Raw genomic sequence first — 19,128 nt, 5'->3', positions numbered from 1 at the left:
TCACTCGTCTGTCACTTAATTCATGAGGTTTCTAACTCAAAAGTTCTCTAATTCATAACTTCAAACTCATAACTTGCAACTTGCAACTCATGCATTTATAAGCAAAACGGGTATGTAACAGAGGGTGATAGTTCCTCCATCATGATGTGGGCATCCCCTGTATCACACTGGGAAGAGAGAAAGCCTCAGCAGTCCGGCTGATGTTGGATCCGCTTAAAAACCTGATGTGATGATACCTTCCAGCTTTGAAGTTTGATCTATACCATTTCCAAGAGTTAGTGGATTCTGAAGAAACCACCAGACAACCAATATGCAAGGATGGTGGCTGCAGGAGACAGCCAGCTGCAGGTGACAGTGACTGCAGAATGACCATTAACCCTTTCTGGCCACTGTGTCCTGCCTACATGTCCTGGCTTGGATGTAATGGTGCTGCTCCCAGTGCGTTAGCCAAAATCCAAGCAGGAGTTGAGGGAACAGTCACACAGTTCCCTCCACTTCAGTCCGTGTTTAAAAATATAAACCAGGCCATATTTTTTAAGAAAAAAATGATGGATTGGGCAGCAGAGGTATCTGAACTCTTCAGTGGGTGCCTTCTGGGGCTTTCTTTTGCACATGCTGCTTTAGGTACCGAATAACAGTATCTTGAAGAGCGCTCTCTTGCAGCTGAAGCTCTGGGTGGTAGGACTTCTGCAGGTCATTTTTTTCCACCAGCGCTAGAAAAATTTTTTTCCAGCTAGAGGTAATACTTGCTCTTTATCATGGAAATGTGCAACTCTAAAAATAACCTTTCCACAATTCCCTGGCTGGCTGCGTTTCTACATGAAGCCCTGTTTCTCTTTGTCCAAATGGGGTCACCTTATGTGGTCTGCGTCACCTTGTGTGTGGGAGGAAGGACTTCTCTCCTCCTGTGGACCCAGTCCCTTCATCAGGCCCTGCTTCTCTACTGCCCTTCAGTCTGCTCAGAGGCCAGGGCCCCTTGTTGGTGCAGACTCTCTAGTTTGGACACACTCTCTCATCCTGAACAATTTAAATATGGCATTCAGGGTAGAGCTGCTTTTGGGAAGAGCCATGGTGTGTGCTGGGCCCATGGAGGGTCATGCAGAATTGGGCTGTGTTGGTGGAGCTGCAGGACCTTCTCCGTGGAAGCCTCTGCTCACAACAGAGCTGTTCCTACCCCTGCCCAAGGGGACTGGTTCACCAGACAGGCCGGGGGGGATGTCTGATGTAGGTCCTGATGTAGGCTTGTGGCATGTATGGTCAAGCCGCCTGCAGAGCAGCAGCTGAGGTGGCGTGGGATGGCCGGTGGCCCTCCAGAGCTCTGCCTCCTGCTCTAGGCTCTGGCATTTGGAGAGATCCAAAACTATTTTTTTTTTTTTAACTCAGTCTGATTCACCTGGCACTGCCTTCTAGAAAAGGGTCAGATAAACAAGTGCTATTCCTGGTGCAGGGAGAAAGCAGCATGGGCTGGAGTGCTGGGGAAGGTGGAGAGCACAGCCGGGTCAGTGCTCATGGCAGGAGGCAGCTTGCTTGAGGATGGCTCAGAGCAAATCTCCTGAAGGAGGTGAAGATAAAAAGGGGAGGATGGGTGAAAGTGCTTTAGTATACAGCCAGAGTTGCTAGCAATAAAGCTACCAAAGCATGTGAACCTCGTGAAGTTCAATGAAGCCAAGTGCAAGGTCCTGCACCTGGGTCGGGGCAACCCCCAGTACCAGCACAGACTGGGGAATGGATGGATGGATGGATGGATGGATGGATGGATGGATGGATGGATGGAGGGAGAGCAGCCTGTGGGGAAGGATGGGAGGAGACTGGTGGGTGACAAATGGGATATCAGCCGGCAATGTGCACTCACAGCCCACAAAGCCAAGCGTCTCCTGGGCTGCATCCCCAGCAGCGTGGCCAGCAGGGCCAGGGAGGGCATGCTGCCCCTCTGCTCCGCTCTCCTCACACCCCCCTGCAGCACCGCCTACAGCCCTGGGGGCCCCAGCACAAGGCAGGCGCGGACCTGGGAGAGACGGCCCACAGGAGGCCACCAAAATGGTCCCAGGCCTGCAACACCTCTGCTGTGGACAAAGGCTGAGAGAGGTGGGGGTGTGCAGCCGGGAGAAGAGACGGCTCCGCGCAGACCTCACTGCGGCCGCTCAGGCCTTGAAGGGGCCTTATAGGAAAGAGGGAGAGAGACTTTTGACCAGCGCCTGCAGGGACAGGACAAGGGGCAGCGGTTCTAAACGGAACGAGGGTGGGGTGAGGATGGACGTGGGGAAGAAATGTTGTACCGTGAGGGTGGTGAGCCCCTGGCACAGGTTGCCCCGAGAAGCTGTGGCTGCCCCATCCCTGGAGGTGTTCAAGGCCAGGTTGGACGGGGCTTGGAGTAACCTGGGCTGGGGGGAGGTGTCCTTGTCCACAGCAGGGGGGTTGGAGTGGGTGATCTTTGAAGGTCACTTCCAACCCAAACCACTCTGAGAGTCCCTGATCCTATGATTAAAGCATAGGACACAAAGGAATTATTTCATTGTCTCGGACATCTCAGTTACAAAACCAATTAATAAACCAGAGAATTGCAGTTGCTCATTTGTGGTCTGAAATTCAGCCTAGTTTGTGTTACTCAGACCTAGAAGAAAGATATGTGTCACTGGAGTGACACAGTGTCAAGATCCTGCACCTGGGGAGGAAGAATGCTAGGCACCAGTATAGGTTAGGGATGGACCTGCTGGGAAGTAGCTCGGAGGAGAAGGATCTGGGGGTCGTGGTAGACAGTAAATTATCCATGGCCCAGCAATGTGCCCTTGTTGCCAAAAAGGCCAATGTAATCCTGGGCTGCATAGGGAAGAGTGTGGCCAGTAGGTCGAGGGAGGTCATTCTCCCCCTCTACTCTGCACTGGTGAGGCCACAACTGGAATACTGTGTCCAATTTTGGGCTCCCCAGTTCAAGAGGGACAGGGAACTGCTGGAGCGAGTCCAGCGAAGGGCAACTAAGATGATGAAGGGCTTGGAGCATCTCCCTTATGAGGAAAGGCTGAGAGCGCTGGGACTCTTTAGCCTGGAGAAGAGAAGGCTGAGGGGAGACCTTATTATGGCGTACAAGTATCTAAAGGGTGGGTTGAAGGAGGATGGAGCCAGGCTCTTGTCAATGGTTCCCAGTGACAGGAGGAGGGGCAATGGGCACAAGTTGGAACACAGGAAGTTCCGTTCAAATACACGGAAACACTTCTTTACGGTTCGGGTGACAGAGCACTGGCACAGGCTGCCCAGGGAGGGGGGGAGTCCCCTTCTCTGGAGATTTTCAAGACCCGCCTGGATGCAGTCCTGAGTGATGTGCTCTGGGCAATCCTGCTCTGGCAGGGGAGTTGGGCTGGGTGATCTCTAGAGGTCCCTTCCAACTCTGAAAATTCCGTGATTCCGTGATTCCGTGAATGTGAAATATCTTTGTCACAGGATGGGGGAAGGACCCCTGTGCGGCAGCGCTGCTCCTGTTCCGGTCTCAGCGCCGGGGTAGCCGGGCGTCAGCACAACGACCCTGAGGTTGGTCCAAATGAGAAGCAAATCTTCCCATCATACCAGCATGATGTACTGGTGCCGAAGCGCTGCAATCCCCTTTTGTCTCAGCAGATAAAGGGGAATCAAGTACAAGAGGAAAAATGAGAAGCTTTGGTTCAGATGATCATGACTTGCTCCTTTATATCCTGTGCACACGGATTAAATTTAAAGCACTATATTCTCACTGCATCCTTTTGCGTTTCTTACCACTTTTCTGTAACTTCTACTTTTGGGGTTTTAATTGCCATTGATTTACATTTGTCTCCGTTTTCCCATACGTGATGGGGAGGAGGAGAATATTTTCCCACCCTCTCCCAGTGGCACACAAACTGGAGCTGGGTATTTCAGGGAGCTGGAAAACCCAGCAAGCACCAGCCCAAAGGACGGTCTGAATTTTTTGTGACATGCTTAAAGATGAGCAGAAACCTCTCAGCTGTTTTGGTGCATTAATAACGGAAAAAGGGAGAATAATGCAGAAAGGACAGAAACATATGGGAAACTCTTTTTTTTGAATGTTGGATAAAACACGTGACGTATCTTATGATGATTAAATTCTTACATTTCAACAGTAATTTAGGTTGTTTCTGAACAGTCGGGACCAAAAATAGACACTGCTGGATGCAGTCTACCTGAAGTTATCGATCGGGAAGTTTTCCGAGAGCTGAGTAAGATGGTGCCTCTGCCATTAGTGTTGATTTCCAATAAGTCTCCGCATACCTGATGGGCATCCAGAGCTCGGGAGGAAGCACAGTGTCAATTTTTTAAAGAAAGGGAGAGGGAATGAGTTGGGTAATTATTGACTGATTAACCTGACCTTGCTTCTGGGCAAAATAATGGAGTATTTGAAGTGGAATTCGATCGTGAGAATTAAAGGAGGGAAAGGCAATTAATGCGTTTTGGTGTTGTAAAAATAGATCTGAGCAGCTTTAGTTGGTACCTCTGCCTGCTGAGGCTCTGCTCCCCACGTGCCCCGGTACTGCCGTCCCACTGCGCCCTGCACTCTCCCACAGCTCCCGGGCTTTGCCTGTGGCCCCGAGTGGGATGGCAGTGGGCGGCGAAGGGACAGGGCGCAGCTTGTGATGGCTTTTAGTGTCACCCTGGAGCAAACGAGGTGGATGGAGAGGCTGGAGAGCCGCAGGGACGACGGGGCGCTGGGAAGAAAATGGAAGGAGACTGTGGAAAGGGAAGGAGCAGTTTGCTCGTTGGCCGGCTAATTGCTCCCAGAGAGGTGGGTGCCCCAAAACCTTGCGAGTGATGCTGTAAAACAGCCAGGGCTGGAGATCTCTGATGTTTGCAGCTGGTGGGAACAGCCATCCAAAGCCGTTCGATCACATAACTGCTGCTGTCTTAATTGGGTGCTCCTCATGGAGGCAGCTGTCGTGGGTCGGGATAAGTCCCTGGGGCCGTGGAGCACCCACCAGATCAGTCCCTTTGAGCCATGTTTTAGCAGGACCTCATTGCTGTGCAAACAGAACTACGCTCTTCCACTTGCATTGTCACTCAGGGTATGTAATTATTGCTGAAAAATTAATTAAAAGATCTCCTAAAATCCCCCTTCTTTGAGCTATTGACACTTGCTGTTTCCTGTCGGCTCAGCGACCTCCCGCTTTCTGAATAGCGGCTCCAGTGGAGCTGTAAGCGAGAGGACTGGCATGGGATGCGACGGGCTGGGGATGCTGGAGGCAAGCTGCGGGTCCCACTAGGTTTGCTGCTGGATGCAAACTGTTCCTGCCACGGCTGGCGGCCCCGTGAGCCCGCTGCAGGCAGGATGGGCAGCGGATCTTGGGAGCCGTGTTGTTGCATGAATTGGATTCAAGCTCATGTGAACGTCCAGGCGGGGTTACGGCATTTGCATGGCTCCCCTTTACGCCTGGCTCTTCACCACCAGCTTCAAACTGTTGTTTTAGTGTAATTGGAAAAAAAAAAAAAAGAAATCCCAACACTTTCTCCAAAAAAAGACAAACTGGAATGAGGCACTGAGCTACACTGTCTCTACTCTACCTTTTGCACAGGTTCCTCACCAAACCAAAGCTCTTTTTTGCCAGCAAACTTTGATCCCATCATTTGTGCTGCTGGATTATAAATAACCTGCGTGGCTGCAGGGGAAGCAGATAATGAAGAGCACCCCTCTCCCTTCATCCTGAGATTTGCCTCCCAGGGGAATTTTCTGGCTCCGAGGCCAGCCCGGAGCAGTAGGCAGAGAAGGACGGTGGCAGGATGAGGACACCTTAGGGGGTAGCTCAGTCGTCATCCAGCTCAGCGACAGGCTGTGAAAGGGCTTTGCATGCTGGTTTCCTGGGTGCGAGGCTGCCCGTGGCCACTCCATCGCTGCCAGCCCAGTTGGTGGTGCAAGACTCCCGGTGTGCGGCCAGTGGACTCGGAGTCCACACTTCTTGGTGACTGCAGCTCAGCACCTCTGCCTGGCTGGACCGGCAGCCTGCGAGGAGCACGCTGGGTTCCCAGGATGTGTGAGACAGGATCCATGACCGCGAATATAAAAGGGTATTTTATAAGTGCAGTCCCACTGATGTTAGCGATAATCAGCTTTTAATTACTTAAAAATATGTAATAGAAACATAAACGTCTCTGGCTTCCTTTTTTAGTAACTTAAAAAGTCAAAAGCTACAGTTTTAATCTGTTGCGGATCACCTCCAAACACAGCTGGATGGTACAGACGAGAGGCGTTTTGGGGAGCACCTTTAGTCCCACGGGATCAGTAAGAGCTTATCAGACCCTTCTGTGTATCATCTCTGTTCTTCTCCTTTGTAGAAGCCTTCTGACATTTTGCACATCAAATCCCGGCAATGTCTCTCCTTGCTGCATCTCAAGCAGGATTTGTCCCTCCTGGCACACTGGAAGTTAAAATTCCCAGGGCTGCTGGCCCCTCACGACGGTAGTGAATGTCTTCCATGCCCTCGCTCCTGGCGAAGGCAGATGGACAGCATTGCCGTGTCCTATTTCTGCAACTCAGCAAGCAGCTGGAGCTCCTTGTGTTGCTTCTATGTGTAAGGGACAATCCCGGATCTGCTCGGGGCAGTGGTCGTGCAGCTCTCTCCTGCCCACCCCTCTCCATGCTCCCCTGTGCTGTCATACCTGCTGCAAATGGTTGTATTGGTCAGTCGAAAAAAATTCTAGAAAATTAGGAAGGGGTTGAGTCAGCATCTTGCAAAACGAGCGTCTTATTTTTTTTCTTCTTATTGTACTTAGCTTGAATACATAAGTTGCAATGTCAGACTCCGAGCTCTGTTTCCAAGAAGGAACATCAGCCTTTGGGAACTGAAGGGCTGCATAGAGGTCCCCGATGTCCCAAATCTCTTCTGAGAAATAGGACTTCTGCTGGAAAGTCCTTCTCTGCAGGCCTGCTCTCCATCCTTCCCTGCCTCCCTCCCTCCATCTCCCAGTCTGTGCTGGTACTGGGGATTGCCCCAACCCAGGTGCAGGACCTTGCACTTGGCCTGGTTAAACTTCACGAGGTTGCCACGGGCCCGTTTCTGAAGCCTGTCCAGGTCCCTCTGGATGTCACCCCTTCCCTCCAGGGTATTGACTGCCCCACTCACCTGCACATTTGCTGAGGGTGCACTTGATCCCACTTGTCTGTGTCGTTGATGAAGATATGAAACAGTATTGGTCCCAGTACAGACCCTCGAGGGACACCACTTATTACGGGTTTCCACTTGTACATTGAGCCACTGAATGCAACGATTTGGATGTGGCCATCCACACAATTCCTTATCCATCTATAGTTCATCCACCAAACCCATATCTCTCCAAATAAGAGGCAAGAAAGTTGTGGGGGACAGTGTCAAAGGCCTTACAGGAGTCTGGAAAGGTGACATCTGTAGCTCTTCTTTTGTCCACTGATGCAGTCCCTCCAACGTAGAAGACCACCAGCTTAGTCCGGCACGATTTGGCCTTGGTGAAGTCATGTTGGCTGCCTCTCATCACCTCCCTGTCATCCATATGTTTCGACATGTTTTCTGGGAGGATCTGCTCCATGATCTTAACAGGCACGGAGGTGAGGCTGACTGGTCAGTAGTTACCAGCCTGGGGCTGGAACAGCCTTTCTAGCCCATCTTTTCCCTGGTGATTTTTAAATCGTGTTTCATTTTTGTTACTTTAAGTCTATGAAACACTATGGAAAATGTTTCAGCCAACTCCGTTGATCCCTAGGAAGGATCCTTTAGGGTGTGCTCCCAGAGACCAGATAGCTCATGGGGCTGCCAGGTCTGTGCTTCCTCTTTGCATTCACCTTTAAAAAGTACCCTACATTTCATAAATATAAATTAAATTCATAAGATAAATAGGCACATCAGTGGTAAGCTGTGAGAAGCAGATGAAAAGTTATAAGGCCAGAAAGGTTTTTTTTTTAATATTTCCTTGGAGGAACTGTGGTCAGGATCTTCTTTAATTTTTTATTGAAAAAGGTAAGTCTTTGCCAAAAAGACCCTTCTTCCCAGCTTTGGCAGAGAACTCAGTTATGAAATAGTTGGAAATTGTACTTTCCTTGATTACGTTGGTTGGTTGTTGTCAGTAAAGAATTGCAGGTCGCAAAGAGGTGAAGGTTTATTAATCTGAATATGAATGAGGAGGCTTCGGTGGCTGAGAACTGTATCGTGTGCGCGGTCACCCTCACGGTGATGCTCAGGCGTGCTGCGGCGGGCGGGTGACAGTCGCCTGCAGTTAACTGTGAAGGGTGGAGGTCTGGTGCCTGCTGCTGCCCTCCTGACCGCTGCTGGGTGGTTTGGAGACTTTTTCCCTCCTCCTTTATTGATAATGGTGACCAGCCGTGCTGAGTGTTAGACTGCAGGCTGGAGTCCCCCACCCCCACCCCAAGGAGCATCCTGCATGGCAGCTCTGGGCACTGGCTCGACCCCCAGCCAAAGCTTTCTCTCCCCACCCAGCAGGGACTGGGGACACGGCCTCATGGTGCTGGTGGCCATGGGGGCATCCCTGCTCCCCTGCTGTGCTCAGGGCCAGCAAGAGCAGAGCAGACGTGCCGGGTCGGCTGTGGGATGCGAAGAGCCAGACCTGTCTTAAGTACCACATCTTGTCCCTTAGCGCTGCTCTGCTTGCCCGGGTGATGCTGGCCGTAGCGACGGTGATGTTGTGGTACTTCAGCTTCCTGTTGCTGATCGTCACTCGCCGTGAACGGTTAAATAGATTTGAGTGAGTCACTTAAACAGACGCCATGGATGTGAAAATAATTGTCTGGGAAGCCTGTGCCTGCCAGGTCGCCAAGTAATCCTCACACGTCCTGTGACTCAAAGCCAGCCAGAAGGAGTGTTTTCTCCCTGCTGCTCAGTTGGAAATATGTTAAGGGAAGGCAGCCTAGCTCCTTGTCCCGTGTTCCCTCCATCCGTCTTCATGGTCCTGTCCCCTTCCTGAGCTGCCAGCACGCGGGATGCTCACCCATGCTTATCACTTGCCCTGTGCGTCCTCAGTGATAGCACCACTGCGGTGTATCCCTCAGCCCCAATTGACAGGGAGAAGGGAAGGTACGTAACAGTGAGTTGTGTGAAATTTTTTCATAGGATTAAAGGTGGATATGGGTGGGAAGGGACCTTGGAGGTTTCTGGTCCAGTACCCTCCAGCAGGTCCATTAGATCAGTTTGCTCAGGCCTTCACCCAGCCATATGCTAGATATCCTTAAGGATGGACATCCCAACGCCTCTCTAGGTCCAGTGTTTGATCGCTTTCATGATGACAATTTTTTTTTCCTAGTATCTAATTTGAATTTTGCTTGTCCCAGCTTGGTCCGTCATTACTTGTCCTGTCCCTGTGCACCTCCGAGCTTCAGCAAGAAGCTGAAGGTCGCCTCCAAAGACCAGCAAGAAGTCTTGCTCCAGCTTCTCTCCACCCTCCTGCTGGGTAGTCATAGGCAGCACTAGGAAACTGCTTTCCTTTCCCCTTCCCAGGGGAAAAAGCCCAGCTCTCAGCCTGTCCCTGTGTTCGTGGCAGCCTTTTGTCCCCGGCACTCCTGCATCTCTGTCTGCTTCCCCATCAGCTGGCTCAGCCTGTCTGGGTGCAGGGGGTTACTAGCCCAGGATGGTTTCTTTCTCTGTTCAATACAAGTTCTTTCAAGAACGGGGAAAAAATAATTAGTCACTTAAATGAGAATTCAATCTGAAAATGTCCTCCTCCTTTCACTGCATTTGTGCTTATTCTCTAGCAAATCCATAATTGTACAACTTCCCCTGGTGACACTGCTGTGTTGGCTTGCTCAGAAATACCTAGAGCCTGGGGTGAAGGTATTCGCAGACGTGTTCATTTTCTCCTTTTCTCAATAGTGCCGAAGCTTTTAGCTCTGAGTCAGAAATGTGTACAACTGTCGATAGGATGTGACCTTCCCCCAGCACATTCCCATCATCATGATTTTCTAATTATGCCTGTGACTGCCAGCTGGGAGCATATAGCATCAGAGCTACCACAGCCATTGAAATGACTCAGTTAATGTGCCTAGAGTCTATTAAACAAAGTTTTATTTAATTAAGTAAGTCTTGATCTCATCAAAATCAAGAGGGAGCATTAGGGTGGCAACATTTCCAAGAAATCATATTTGAATGGCAGGTGCTATGTACTTTCTTTAGTATCTGGATCATGAGATATTGCAACATGCTGGTCTCACTACTGAGTTTTGGGGTTGTCTGGTCCCATGGTTGGAGCACGGTTGTGTCCCTGGCGAGCCAGCTGGGCTGCCACAAGCCCATGGGTGAGCACAGGATGTTGTGTATCACCCATCCTTTTTGCAGGTGCACAGCATGAAGGGCTGCGCAGGTGGAGCACAGCTGGGTACCAGTGTGCTGGGCATGGGTGCTGTGCCCCCCACTCCAGCCCTGCTGCTGGACTCGGGGAGGTCTGGCAGCTTCTGAAGCACAGGGTGGCAAGGGACATATCTCATGTCATGGCTCCTTTGAGGACACTGGTTTCTGGGAGAAGAACCTGGCTGAGATCACACACTCCCAGAGTGGTTTGTTGGAAGGGACCTTCAAAGATCAGCCACTCCAACCCCCTGCCCTGGGCAGGGACACCTCCCCCCAGCCCAGTTTGCTCCAAGCCCTGTCCAACCTGGCCTTGGGACACCTCCAGGGATGGGGCAGCCACAGCTTCTCGGGGCAACCTGTGCCAGGGGCTCACCAACCACACGGTACAACATTTCTTCCCCACGTCCATCCTCACCCCACCCTCGTTCCGTTTAGAACCGCTGCCCCTTGTCCTGTCCCTGCAGGCGCTGGTCAAAAGTCTCTCTCCCTCTTTCCTATAAGGCCCCTTCAAGGCCTGAGCGGCCGCAGTGAGGTCTACGCGGAGCCGTCTCTTCTCCCGGCCGCACACCCCCAACTCTCTCAGCCTTTGTCCACAGCAGAGGTGTTGCAGGCCTGGGACCATTTTGGTGGCCTCCTGTGGGCCGTCTCTCCCAGGTCCGCGCCTGCCTTGTGCTGGGGCCCCCAGGGCTGTAGGCGGTGCTGCAGGGGGGTGTGAGGAGAGCGGAGCAGAGGGGGAGCATGCCCTCCCTGGCCCTGCTGGCCACGCTGCCGGGGATGCAGCCCAGGAGACGCTTGGCTTTGTGGGCTGTGAGTGCACATTGCCGGCTGATGTCCCATTTGTTACCCACCCTCAGTCCTTTGCAGGGCTGATCAAGGAGCTTCATTCCAATCCCAGTTTGCTGAGCATGGCTTGTGGCTTGGGACATGCTGCTGCAATGTAGAGAAAAGTCCTATAAGACACGAGTGCCTGGAGATGTTGCAGTGGTTGTGCTGTCAGTGGTGGTGAGCTCAGAGCCCATTCCTGGTGTTTGTGCATGGGAGTGAGGGCAGATAGCCCCGTGCCAGATCCCATCAGTCAGACAGGGCTCGTAACGTCCCCAGGTGATTTACTTCTCTGGAGTGTGGCATATGCTGTAGTTTCCTCCTCTCTCTAGCTGAGCCAATAGTCCTGGCAGCCCAGGAGACTCCTGTAAAAGCCCTTGCAGTCTTGGAGAGGTGACCCTGGGGAGATGCTGAGACTCACCGACAGGCTCCATGCTCAGCAGGGCTCTTCTCCCAGTGGGAGCTGCGTGCAAGTCACACAGGGACACGTGGGATGCCCGTGGGGACAGGGAGGAAGGCACTTGCTCTTGCTTGGTTATATTTGCAACTCCTGTGCCCCCGCTGGTTGAAATATGAGTATTGCTTTACACCCTCCTGCCACTGTCACACTGCTCAGAATCATTCCTGAGATGTGGGCTGTGGGACTGGAGGGGGTTTCTGGCCACTTGAGCCCTTACTTTTCTACCAAAAGCAGCAAATTCAGGCTGGGGAGTGAACATGCACACACACACACACACTGGCTGTTAGTCAGGGGGTGCCAGCGGAAGACGTGGGTTTTCGTAACACCCTGGGGAGTGCTAGCCGGTGTGGCAGGAGCCGGTGGAGATCAGCCCTTGGTGAGCAGAAGATTTTTGGTGTCTGACAGTGTTTTTTTCTCCACTACAGGAACTAGCAGTGTGGGTTGCGTATCCCATCCCTTCCACTTTCTGTTGAGCACTGGGTATGGGGCAGGTTAGGGCTGTGGGGGCAGAAGGTCCTGCAGAATGGCTCCCTGGCTCCCTGCTTTCCGACCAGCAGCAGGGTCATTTCCAGGCTCAGGACTGTGAGGAGAGTCCAACGGGGTGTGTGGGGTGGAAGTGCTCCCGGTCTGGAGCTGGGTGTGCTCACAGCTCTGGGCTCCCCATTCTGTGGGGCCGGGCAGCAAATTTCAGTGATGCCACCGACACATCTGTGTTTGCTCTTTTCTTTCTCTCCAGAAACGAAGGAGGAGCTGGAAGAGCTGATGTCTGACATAAAGAAGACGGCGAACAAAGTGCGCTCCAAGCTAAAGAGTGAGTATTGGCTTGCAATGCTGCTGCCGGGCTTCGCCCACTGTGCTCCTGCCCTGCAGCCCCGGGCAGCAGGCTGGGGACACAGCAGGCAGGGAGCATTGCTGCCCTGGGTCCTGCTCCGTGCCTCCACTCAGCACTTCCCACTCATCCCCCATGACTAGAAATGCCGTGGGGCCCTGGCTGTCATCCCAACCCTGTGCCAGCAGGGCAGCTGGTGTTTGAGTCAGGTCAAGGCAGTTTTGGGGTGGTTTGTCCTAGGTAGGAAAGGGAAGGTTACAGATCCACAGCCCTACCCTGTCTGCACGTTCTCTGGTATCCTGAGCTGGCGCTGGGAGGGGTCACGCAGTGGGGGAAAGAGACAACCAGAAGTGGCATCTGCCATTGCTTCTCAGGGTTTAGCCAGGGATGGGCGTCACCTTCCCTCCCCCACGCATCCTCTAGCTGCTTTTATTTGCCTTTTGTGAATTTGCCCCCTTGTTCCCCGTTCCCAGGATGGAGGCGACGGAAAGGGGCCATGAGAACCTGATGGGCTGTGGGCAAGTCCTATGCCACCAACACTGGCAGGCGTTGGGCTCTCCTGGTGAGCCCCAACTCTGAGCAAAGCCACCGCATGGCCAAAGGTTAGGTTGCCAGTGCTGAGTGGTTGAAGAGGTGCTGCTGTGGGAATTGCAAGCCTCCAAGAAGAACTGGCTTTTCCCTGGTGAGCCAGGTTGGCACAGGCAGCCTAGGCAGGTGCAGCACCAAGAGGTCCCATCCAGAGAGCCATGGTCCCTGTGTGGCTCCAGCCGGGAGGGGTGGTGCTGCCGGCTCTCTGGCAGTGTGCTGGCATGGGGCATGCGTGCCCCGGGTTTCATGCTTCTCGCTGCCTGCATCCTGCTCCCACCAGCCTGGTCTTGTCTTCCCTTGCTTTTCCATCTCCAGCACAGGCTGCCATTGCTGGTGGCTCTGCCAAAGGCAGTGGTGCCCCCTGCCCATCCTGGCTACACTGCCAGCATAGCCAGGATGGGGAGGAGGTACTGCTGCCCCTGGACATGGGTTCTGTGGGGCAGGTGGTGGGGAAGAAAGGGGCAGTTGAGCTCAGGGAAGGTTATCCTGTCTCATCAGCACATCCCATTGTCTTGGCATGTCTCTGCCTTGGGCAGTGAAGGCACAGAGCATGGCCAATGTAACTGTTGGTTTCCACCATTGGAAGAGTCAATCAATCTCTTTTGACAAGCGGGAGTGAGAACAATGTGACTGTCAGCCCATCAATGGCCCAGGTTGTGCTGGAGCACCTGGACGAGCCCAAAAGCCCAAGATTGGACCCCAGGGATTCAGGGGGGTCAGTGAGGATGGCAGCATCTTGAGGCAGGAGGCAGGTCACCCCAGCATCGTTCAGATTTGCCTGCAGTGGTCCTGGCCCTCAGCGTGGGATTTGGTTGAGCTTGTTGCAGGACACTTGGCCATGCCTGAAAGGTGGGAGAAGAGCTGGTGCTTCCCCCATGGCAGCAGCATTCTCCCTAGTTCCAGGGTTTCGTGGGAGCCCCACAGTCGTGGAGGACTTGGATACGGCTGGAGCTGTTGGTCAGGTTTGTCACTAGTGGCATGACCATGTCACATGTGTACTTGTAGCTCTCTTGTCCCCTTGCTGCTCTCTGTCCTCCTGATACGTGATCTCAGCTAGACCCGAAGAAGAGCTAGGAGCCAGCTTACCTGTTTCATAGACCACGGGCCCTTCCCACAGCCCAGAGCCCCCCCCCAGCCATACTGGGATCCCTGGTGTCCAGGTGGGGACAGGGTTTAGCCTGTGCAAAACAAAAGTCCTTTTCCATAGGCGCTTTATTCTGTGTTTTTTAAGGGGCTTTGACAGCCTGAAGGATTACAGGACAGGCTCCAACTCCTGTTTTCTTCTTCCAGAAAAGACCCACCAGTGTTGTATTTACCTGGAGCAGCAGATTATTAGTCCTTGTGCTTTGTCCCAGATCGCCTCGTGGCCAGCATGATCAGTGAAAGAAAACAGTCAGGACTGATCAAAAACACCATCTGCTGACAACGAATTGACTTCCTTAGGACAGACATTGCTCATGCAGTGGCTAATTCTAATTACCAGCTTCTTGGGAAAATGTGATTTTATTAATTATCATAAACGTACAATGTTTGCCAATAGTGTTCCTTGGGAACAGGGAATGCTTTATGACAAGTGTGGAGGAAGACCGATTGCTGATGAAATACGCTGGGCGGGCAGCAGCCAGCGGGCTCGCAGGCAGGGGAGTGCACAGGAGAAGTGCCGTGGCCGTCTGGCTGTGTGGGACGGGACCTTTCAGATAAGCTCTGCATACAGACGCTTGTTCCAGGAAAGAACAGGAGGGAGCGCAGAATTGGTGCTGATGTTCTCCAGCACTTCCCCGGAGCATGCTGTGCTGTTGGACACCCTCTGCCAGCACCGTGAAGGTTTCCCCTGGCCTACAGTCTTCCTTACAGCGCTGCTGCTCTCCCAGTGCTGTGGGGCCACCCGTGCTAACCAGCATGGAGCAGAAACACCGTGGTGGTGGTGTCCTGTGCTCTGCCCTGCTGTGCTGAGTGGTAATTGGGAGCCATTGGGCAGCTCCAGGGAATGGGGAGCCCCGGTTACAGGAGGAACCTGCCCCATGCTGGGCTCACGGGACCTGCTCCAGCGTGGAACATGCTGGGGACAGCTGGGCTCAGAGAGTTGTGGGACATCTGCATTGGGAATGGAGTCATTAGCCAAACTCAAGGGATGCCACCGGCTCACACCTGGTGGTCTACATGGAACTACGCATCTCTGAACGCTGGGCCAGCCTGTTGATGGGAGCTTTCTTTCAGGCTTTTTAAGTCCCTGAATTTAAGTTTTTGAGTTATCATGTCCCAAGCTGGCCTTGAGGAGCAGATTTGCACTGCCTTGCTCTGTGCCAGACCTCCTGCTCTGCAACCCCATGCCTGAACCACAGTGGGACGCTGAGCAGGGCAGCGCTCCTCCCTGCTGTGATTTGTGGTCTTTGGACACATGAGGAATTCATCTCACTTAGTTGCGTTACTGGGCATAATTAAAAGGGCAAATCTCTGCTTTGCTGCAGGGGACTGTTCAGCGAGATGAAGCATGCTCTTGCCAGCCTGATGGGTCCTCCCTGTGCAAGGTCGGGCAGCTGGCAGACCTACTGTTTTTAGGATCCCTAGAGAAGTCTTGAGCTTTGGTATTTTGTAGAGACATTTTAGCTCTGGGTTTCCTCCTCCTGCCTAGCAGAGGGAGAGGAGCACTCCATTTCGTTTGAATACTGGAAAGTAGAGCGTTAGACCTGAGCATTACATCAATTTTGTATTGAAACCCTCGCTTACCAGCCTGTGAGTGACGGGTGCTGCCCTCGACAGGACCAAGTCTCGGCCGATGGCCAGGCACTGAGTGTTTTGCAGTAATGAAACGGGACTTTGCTGCCAGTCCAGGCTAAATTGTGGGCTAGAGTCAGGAGCTGGGGACTGCTCAGTGCCAGATGCTCCTCGACTCACAAGCTTCAGTCTTTTACAATCCTTTTGCCAGATATCCCTTTTTCTTCTCTAAACAGCGCAAAATAATCTGTGTCCTTCTACCCCGACCAGGTATCGAGCAGAGCATTGAACAAGAGGAAGGACTGAACAGGTCATCTGCTGACCTGCGGATAAGGAAAACTCAGGTGGGTCTCTGCCCTGTGGCATCCGGAAGGGGAGGTCGGGAAGCGGCTGGAGGCAGTTGAGGGATCCCAGGAGGTGATGGGAGAGAAGGGCTGTGCTTGGCTTTAGAGCAGTCAAGTTCTGGTGTGCAAATATTGGGCAAAGAAGTGCAGTGCATTTCCAAAAGGATCGGTGAAAAAGCCAGCCTGAGAGACGCGTGACATAAGTACGTGCAGTGGGAGCTGTGGAGGGGAGGGCAGCGTGCATCGTGTCTGCGTGAACTAACAGGCGGGTGGGTTTCTGCACATCCATGTTAAGCATCTCACTAAAGGTGATTTTGACTGGAGCAAAAACACCCCCTGCAGTGCCAACTTTGGGGGAGAACGTTTGCCTGAAATGTGTTCAGAAACCTGAAGTCTCTGTGTTTCTGCAGTGCCTGGAAGGATGCTTGAGCCGCTTGTATGTGAGACCAAGGCTTCCTGATGCAGCTGGGTAACTTACCTAAAATTTCATTTAATCCAGGAAGACGGTCTTTCAGAGAGTACTGTGCAGGCCTGCAGCCTGCTGGAAATGTTCGTCTCTGTTGGGGCTGTGGTTGCGCCTCTACCAGGCATCGATGTGGCTTCGCAGTCCAGGGAACACTAGACTTTTGAAGGGCTGACACAAGTCTTTCTCATGTTCCCATGAAACCACCAGTAACTAGCACCTTTTTTTTTAAGGGCTTCTTAGCAGGGGATAGAGCTAGAGATGGGGTCCACCTCCCTCTCATCTGCCCAGATGGTCCTGAGGCTGTATTATGCTCAGTTGTGATGAACGGTTGTGCTGATCCCACTTCTGTCTGCAGCCAAGGCAGGGTGGAACGTGTTGGCTCTACAGGAGATGTGGGTTGAGGGACATGAATCTTGTCCGTGAGTCCAACAGCACATGCTAGAAACTGGAAGTCATCGACCCTGCTTTGAGCTGAAGGTTGGGCTGCATGACCTCCTGAAGTCCCTTCGAGCCTGAATTATCCTACAATTCTGAGTAACGTCCCTCCCACCCCTCCAAAGTCTAGAAACAGCTTAGAAATATTTGATGAAAGAAATGTTGGAGTGTCTTGTAGAGAGGCTTTTCTCTCTTGGGAGCAGCTGATTGCAGTGGGAAGGTCTCATTGCTGCAGATGTCCCTGCTGCATACTGCTCAGGTCCTGGCCTGAGGCAGCTGGAAAGCGAGGATGGGTCACAAACATCTCTCTGATGTCTGTGGTGGGTGCTAGTGGGAAGACTTTGAGCACACCAACAGAGAGAGCGCAGTCAATGGGGCCATGGCAAGGACAACAACGTGGCAGAAAGTGCCAAAAGAAAGTTTTCTCGGGGAAGCAGCAAGCAGGCAGAACCTGGGAGCGCCGGGGGAGTGCTGAGGGAAAGGACATTGAGGGCAAACTGGGGACAGGGGAGATGACTGAGGTTCATGCACCACTCACACAGCCTGCGGAATCTTCACAGGTCTCAGGTTAACTCAGAAGCATTTGACCACTGATGACCTGAGGTCTCATAAGACAAGATTCCCCGTGGTCTCCAGCTGCTTTTGAAACCAGGGCTTGAATTCCTACATAACATGTACTTTGTGAAAATAGGACACACTTTTACTGATTTGCTGGAGTCAGAGCTACACAATTGTCTTGGACATCCCAGGATTGCAGAGCATGTGGCAGTGGAAGCAGGAGAGACCAATGCTGAGGCTCTAGTGGCCCCTGTTGGATCAGCCAGTGGTGTAAATTTATTTGGATCAGGCATAAGCATGGTGGCACCTTGTCCCCGGCACGTGTGCAAGACTTAGTGCTGACTGGAGCTGCTACACTCTGCTTGCACCATGTGCAGGAGGGTAGGTGGCACCTGTCACTGCACCCACAAACATGTCGTTAACCCCAGGTTTTAGAGGAAAGTGGATCCAAAAGAGTGAATTTGTGCTGGGTTGGCATCTTGTGTTGTGTGACCATGGCATTTTTTTATTGAGTTCCTCCATTGTCAGCTGTGGCCTGAGCTCTAAAAGCTGAACTGCTTTAGCTTGATGAAATGGCACTAGACAGAAGAAATTACTCATCTCCAGAAAAAATGTACAAAGCAAGCGTTTCATTTAGAGATGGTATAACTTAGCCATACAACTCAGTAATGGGCTGAAAATGTGGGTTAATTCTTGTGGGGAAGTGATTGTGAAAGACCACAATGTTTTATGGCTTCAGATCCTTCATTGACTGGTTAAGGGATTGTTGCGTTAAGGGGCAAAGTAGTTTTGGCAGAAAATAAACCCCCTTGCGTTCTAACACTCCCCGCCAGGGTGGGAGGCGAGGTGCGGCTAGGTTTAAATTCTGAGTGATGCCCTATTCACCGCTGTCAGTGCAGGCGCGTTTAATATATTAAACTGTTACGGTTCTGAATACACTAATAGCAGACTGCACCTTCAGCCCAGTCGTGCTCATGAACTAACACGGCCTCGCTTCGGTCGCATTCAATGACAAAACCCAAATGATGAGCTGCCTACACAGTGCAGTTTATTTAAACAACAGAGACACAAGTTCTTTTGGATTGCTGGTGATAGGGACTGTCCACAAAGCACATGGGAATATTAAAGATGCTAGCGATATAGCTCGGTTACAAAAGCGCTGAGTTATAAAACCACTCTATATAGAGATTTCTAAGTTTCCTGGGGAAGCACTTGGTATAGCCAAGTGTTCGAATCTTACCCACTTGTGTCCTTATGGGGGAGGAAGAGAGGCTCAGCCCGTCAACTGGTCCCAGAAGTCCACGATGGTGTCTTCCCTCACATCCCCCTTTTCTTGAGCTATTTTTATACTATTTTTTATCTTCAAGGTGGAGTTTGAGTGACTCTCGTCATAAATACTTTCATTATGATTGGTGTAAAATTCTCTCGCCTTGCATTTAAAGGTATAGTTTATGAAAAATTCAGGGCACAGACTCAAGGAGGAGTGGTCGTACCTTGGAGGCGGGTAGCTTTTGGGATGGAGGTGTGTTTTGGTATTATAATGACATTATAATGAGCAAAGTTCACTAAAGGACAGCATTTCATCAAAAAAATGACAGATTGTTGGCTCAGGG

At 52.0% G+C, this 19,128-nt stretch overlaps 1 protein-coding gene across 1 annotated transcript in view; it reads left to right on the top strand.

Annotated features, from left to right (window-relative positions):
- STX1A (syntaxin 1A) overlaps positions 1-19,128 on the top strand; it is a gene marked incomplete at its 3' end in the record, with an annotated part of 98,130 nt that overhangs the window by 54,705 nt on the left and 24,297 nt on the right. Inside the window, exons 4-5 of the mRNA XM_082493228.1 lie at positions 12,317-12,391; positions 15,983-16,056. Coding sequence (XP_082349354.1) covers positions 12,317-12,391; positions 15,983-16,056 — 149 coding nt within the window. The remainder of the gene's footprint in view (positions 1-12,316; positions 12,392-15,982; positions 16,057-19,128) is intronic.

This window comes from Vanellus vanellus (genome assembly GCF_965231255.1).
Source record: "Vanellus vanellus genome assembly, chromosome: 19".
In the NCBI taxonomy this organism is placed as follows: Eukaryota; Metazoa; Chordata; class Aves; order Charadriiformes; family Charadriidae; genus Vanellus; species Vanellus vanellus.
Note: the sequence above shows the minus strand (reverse complement) of the source record. Positions and strands in the feature narration are given on the sequence as shown.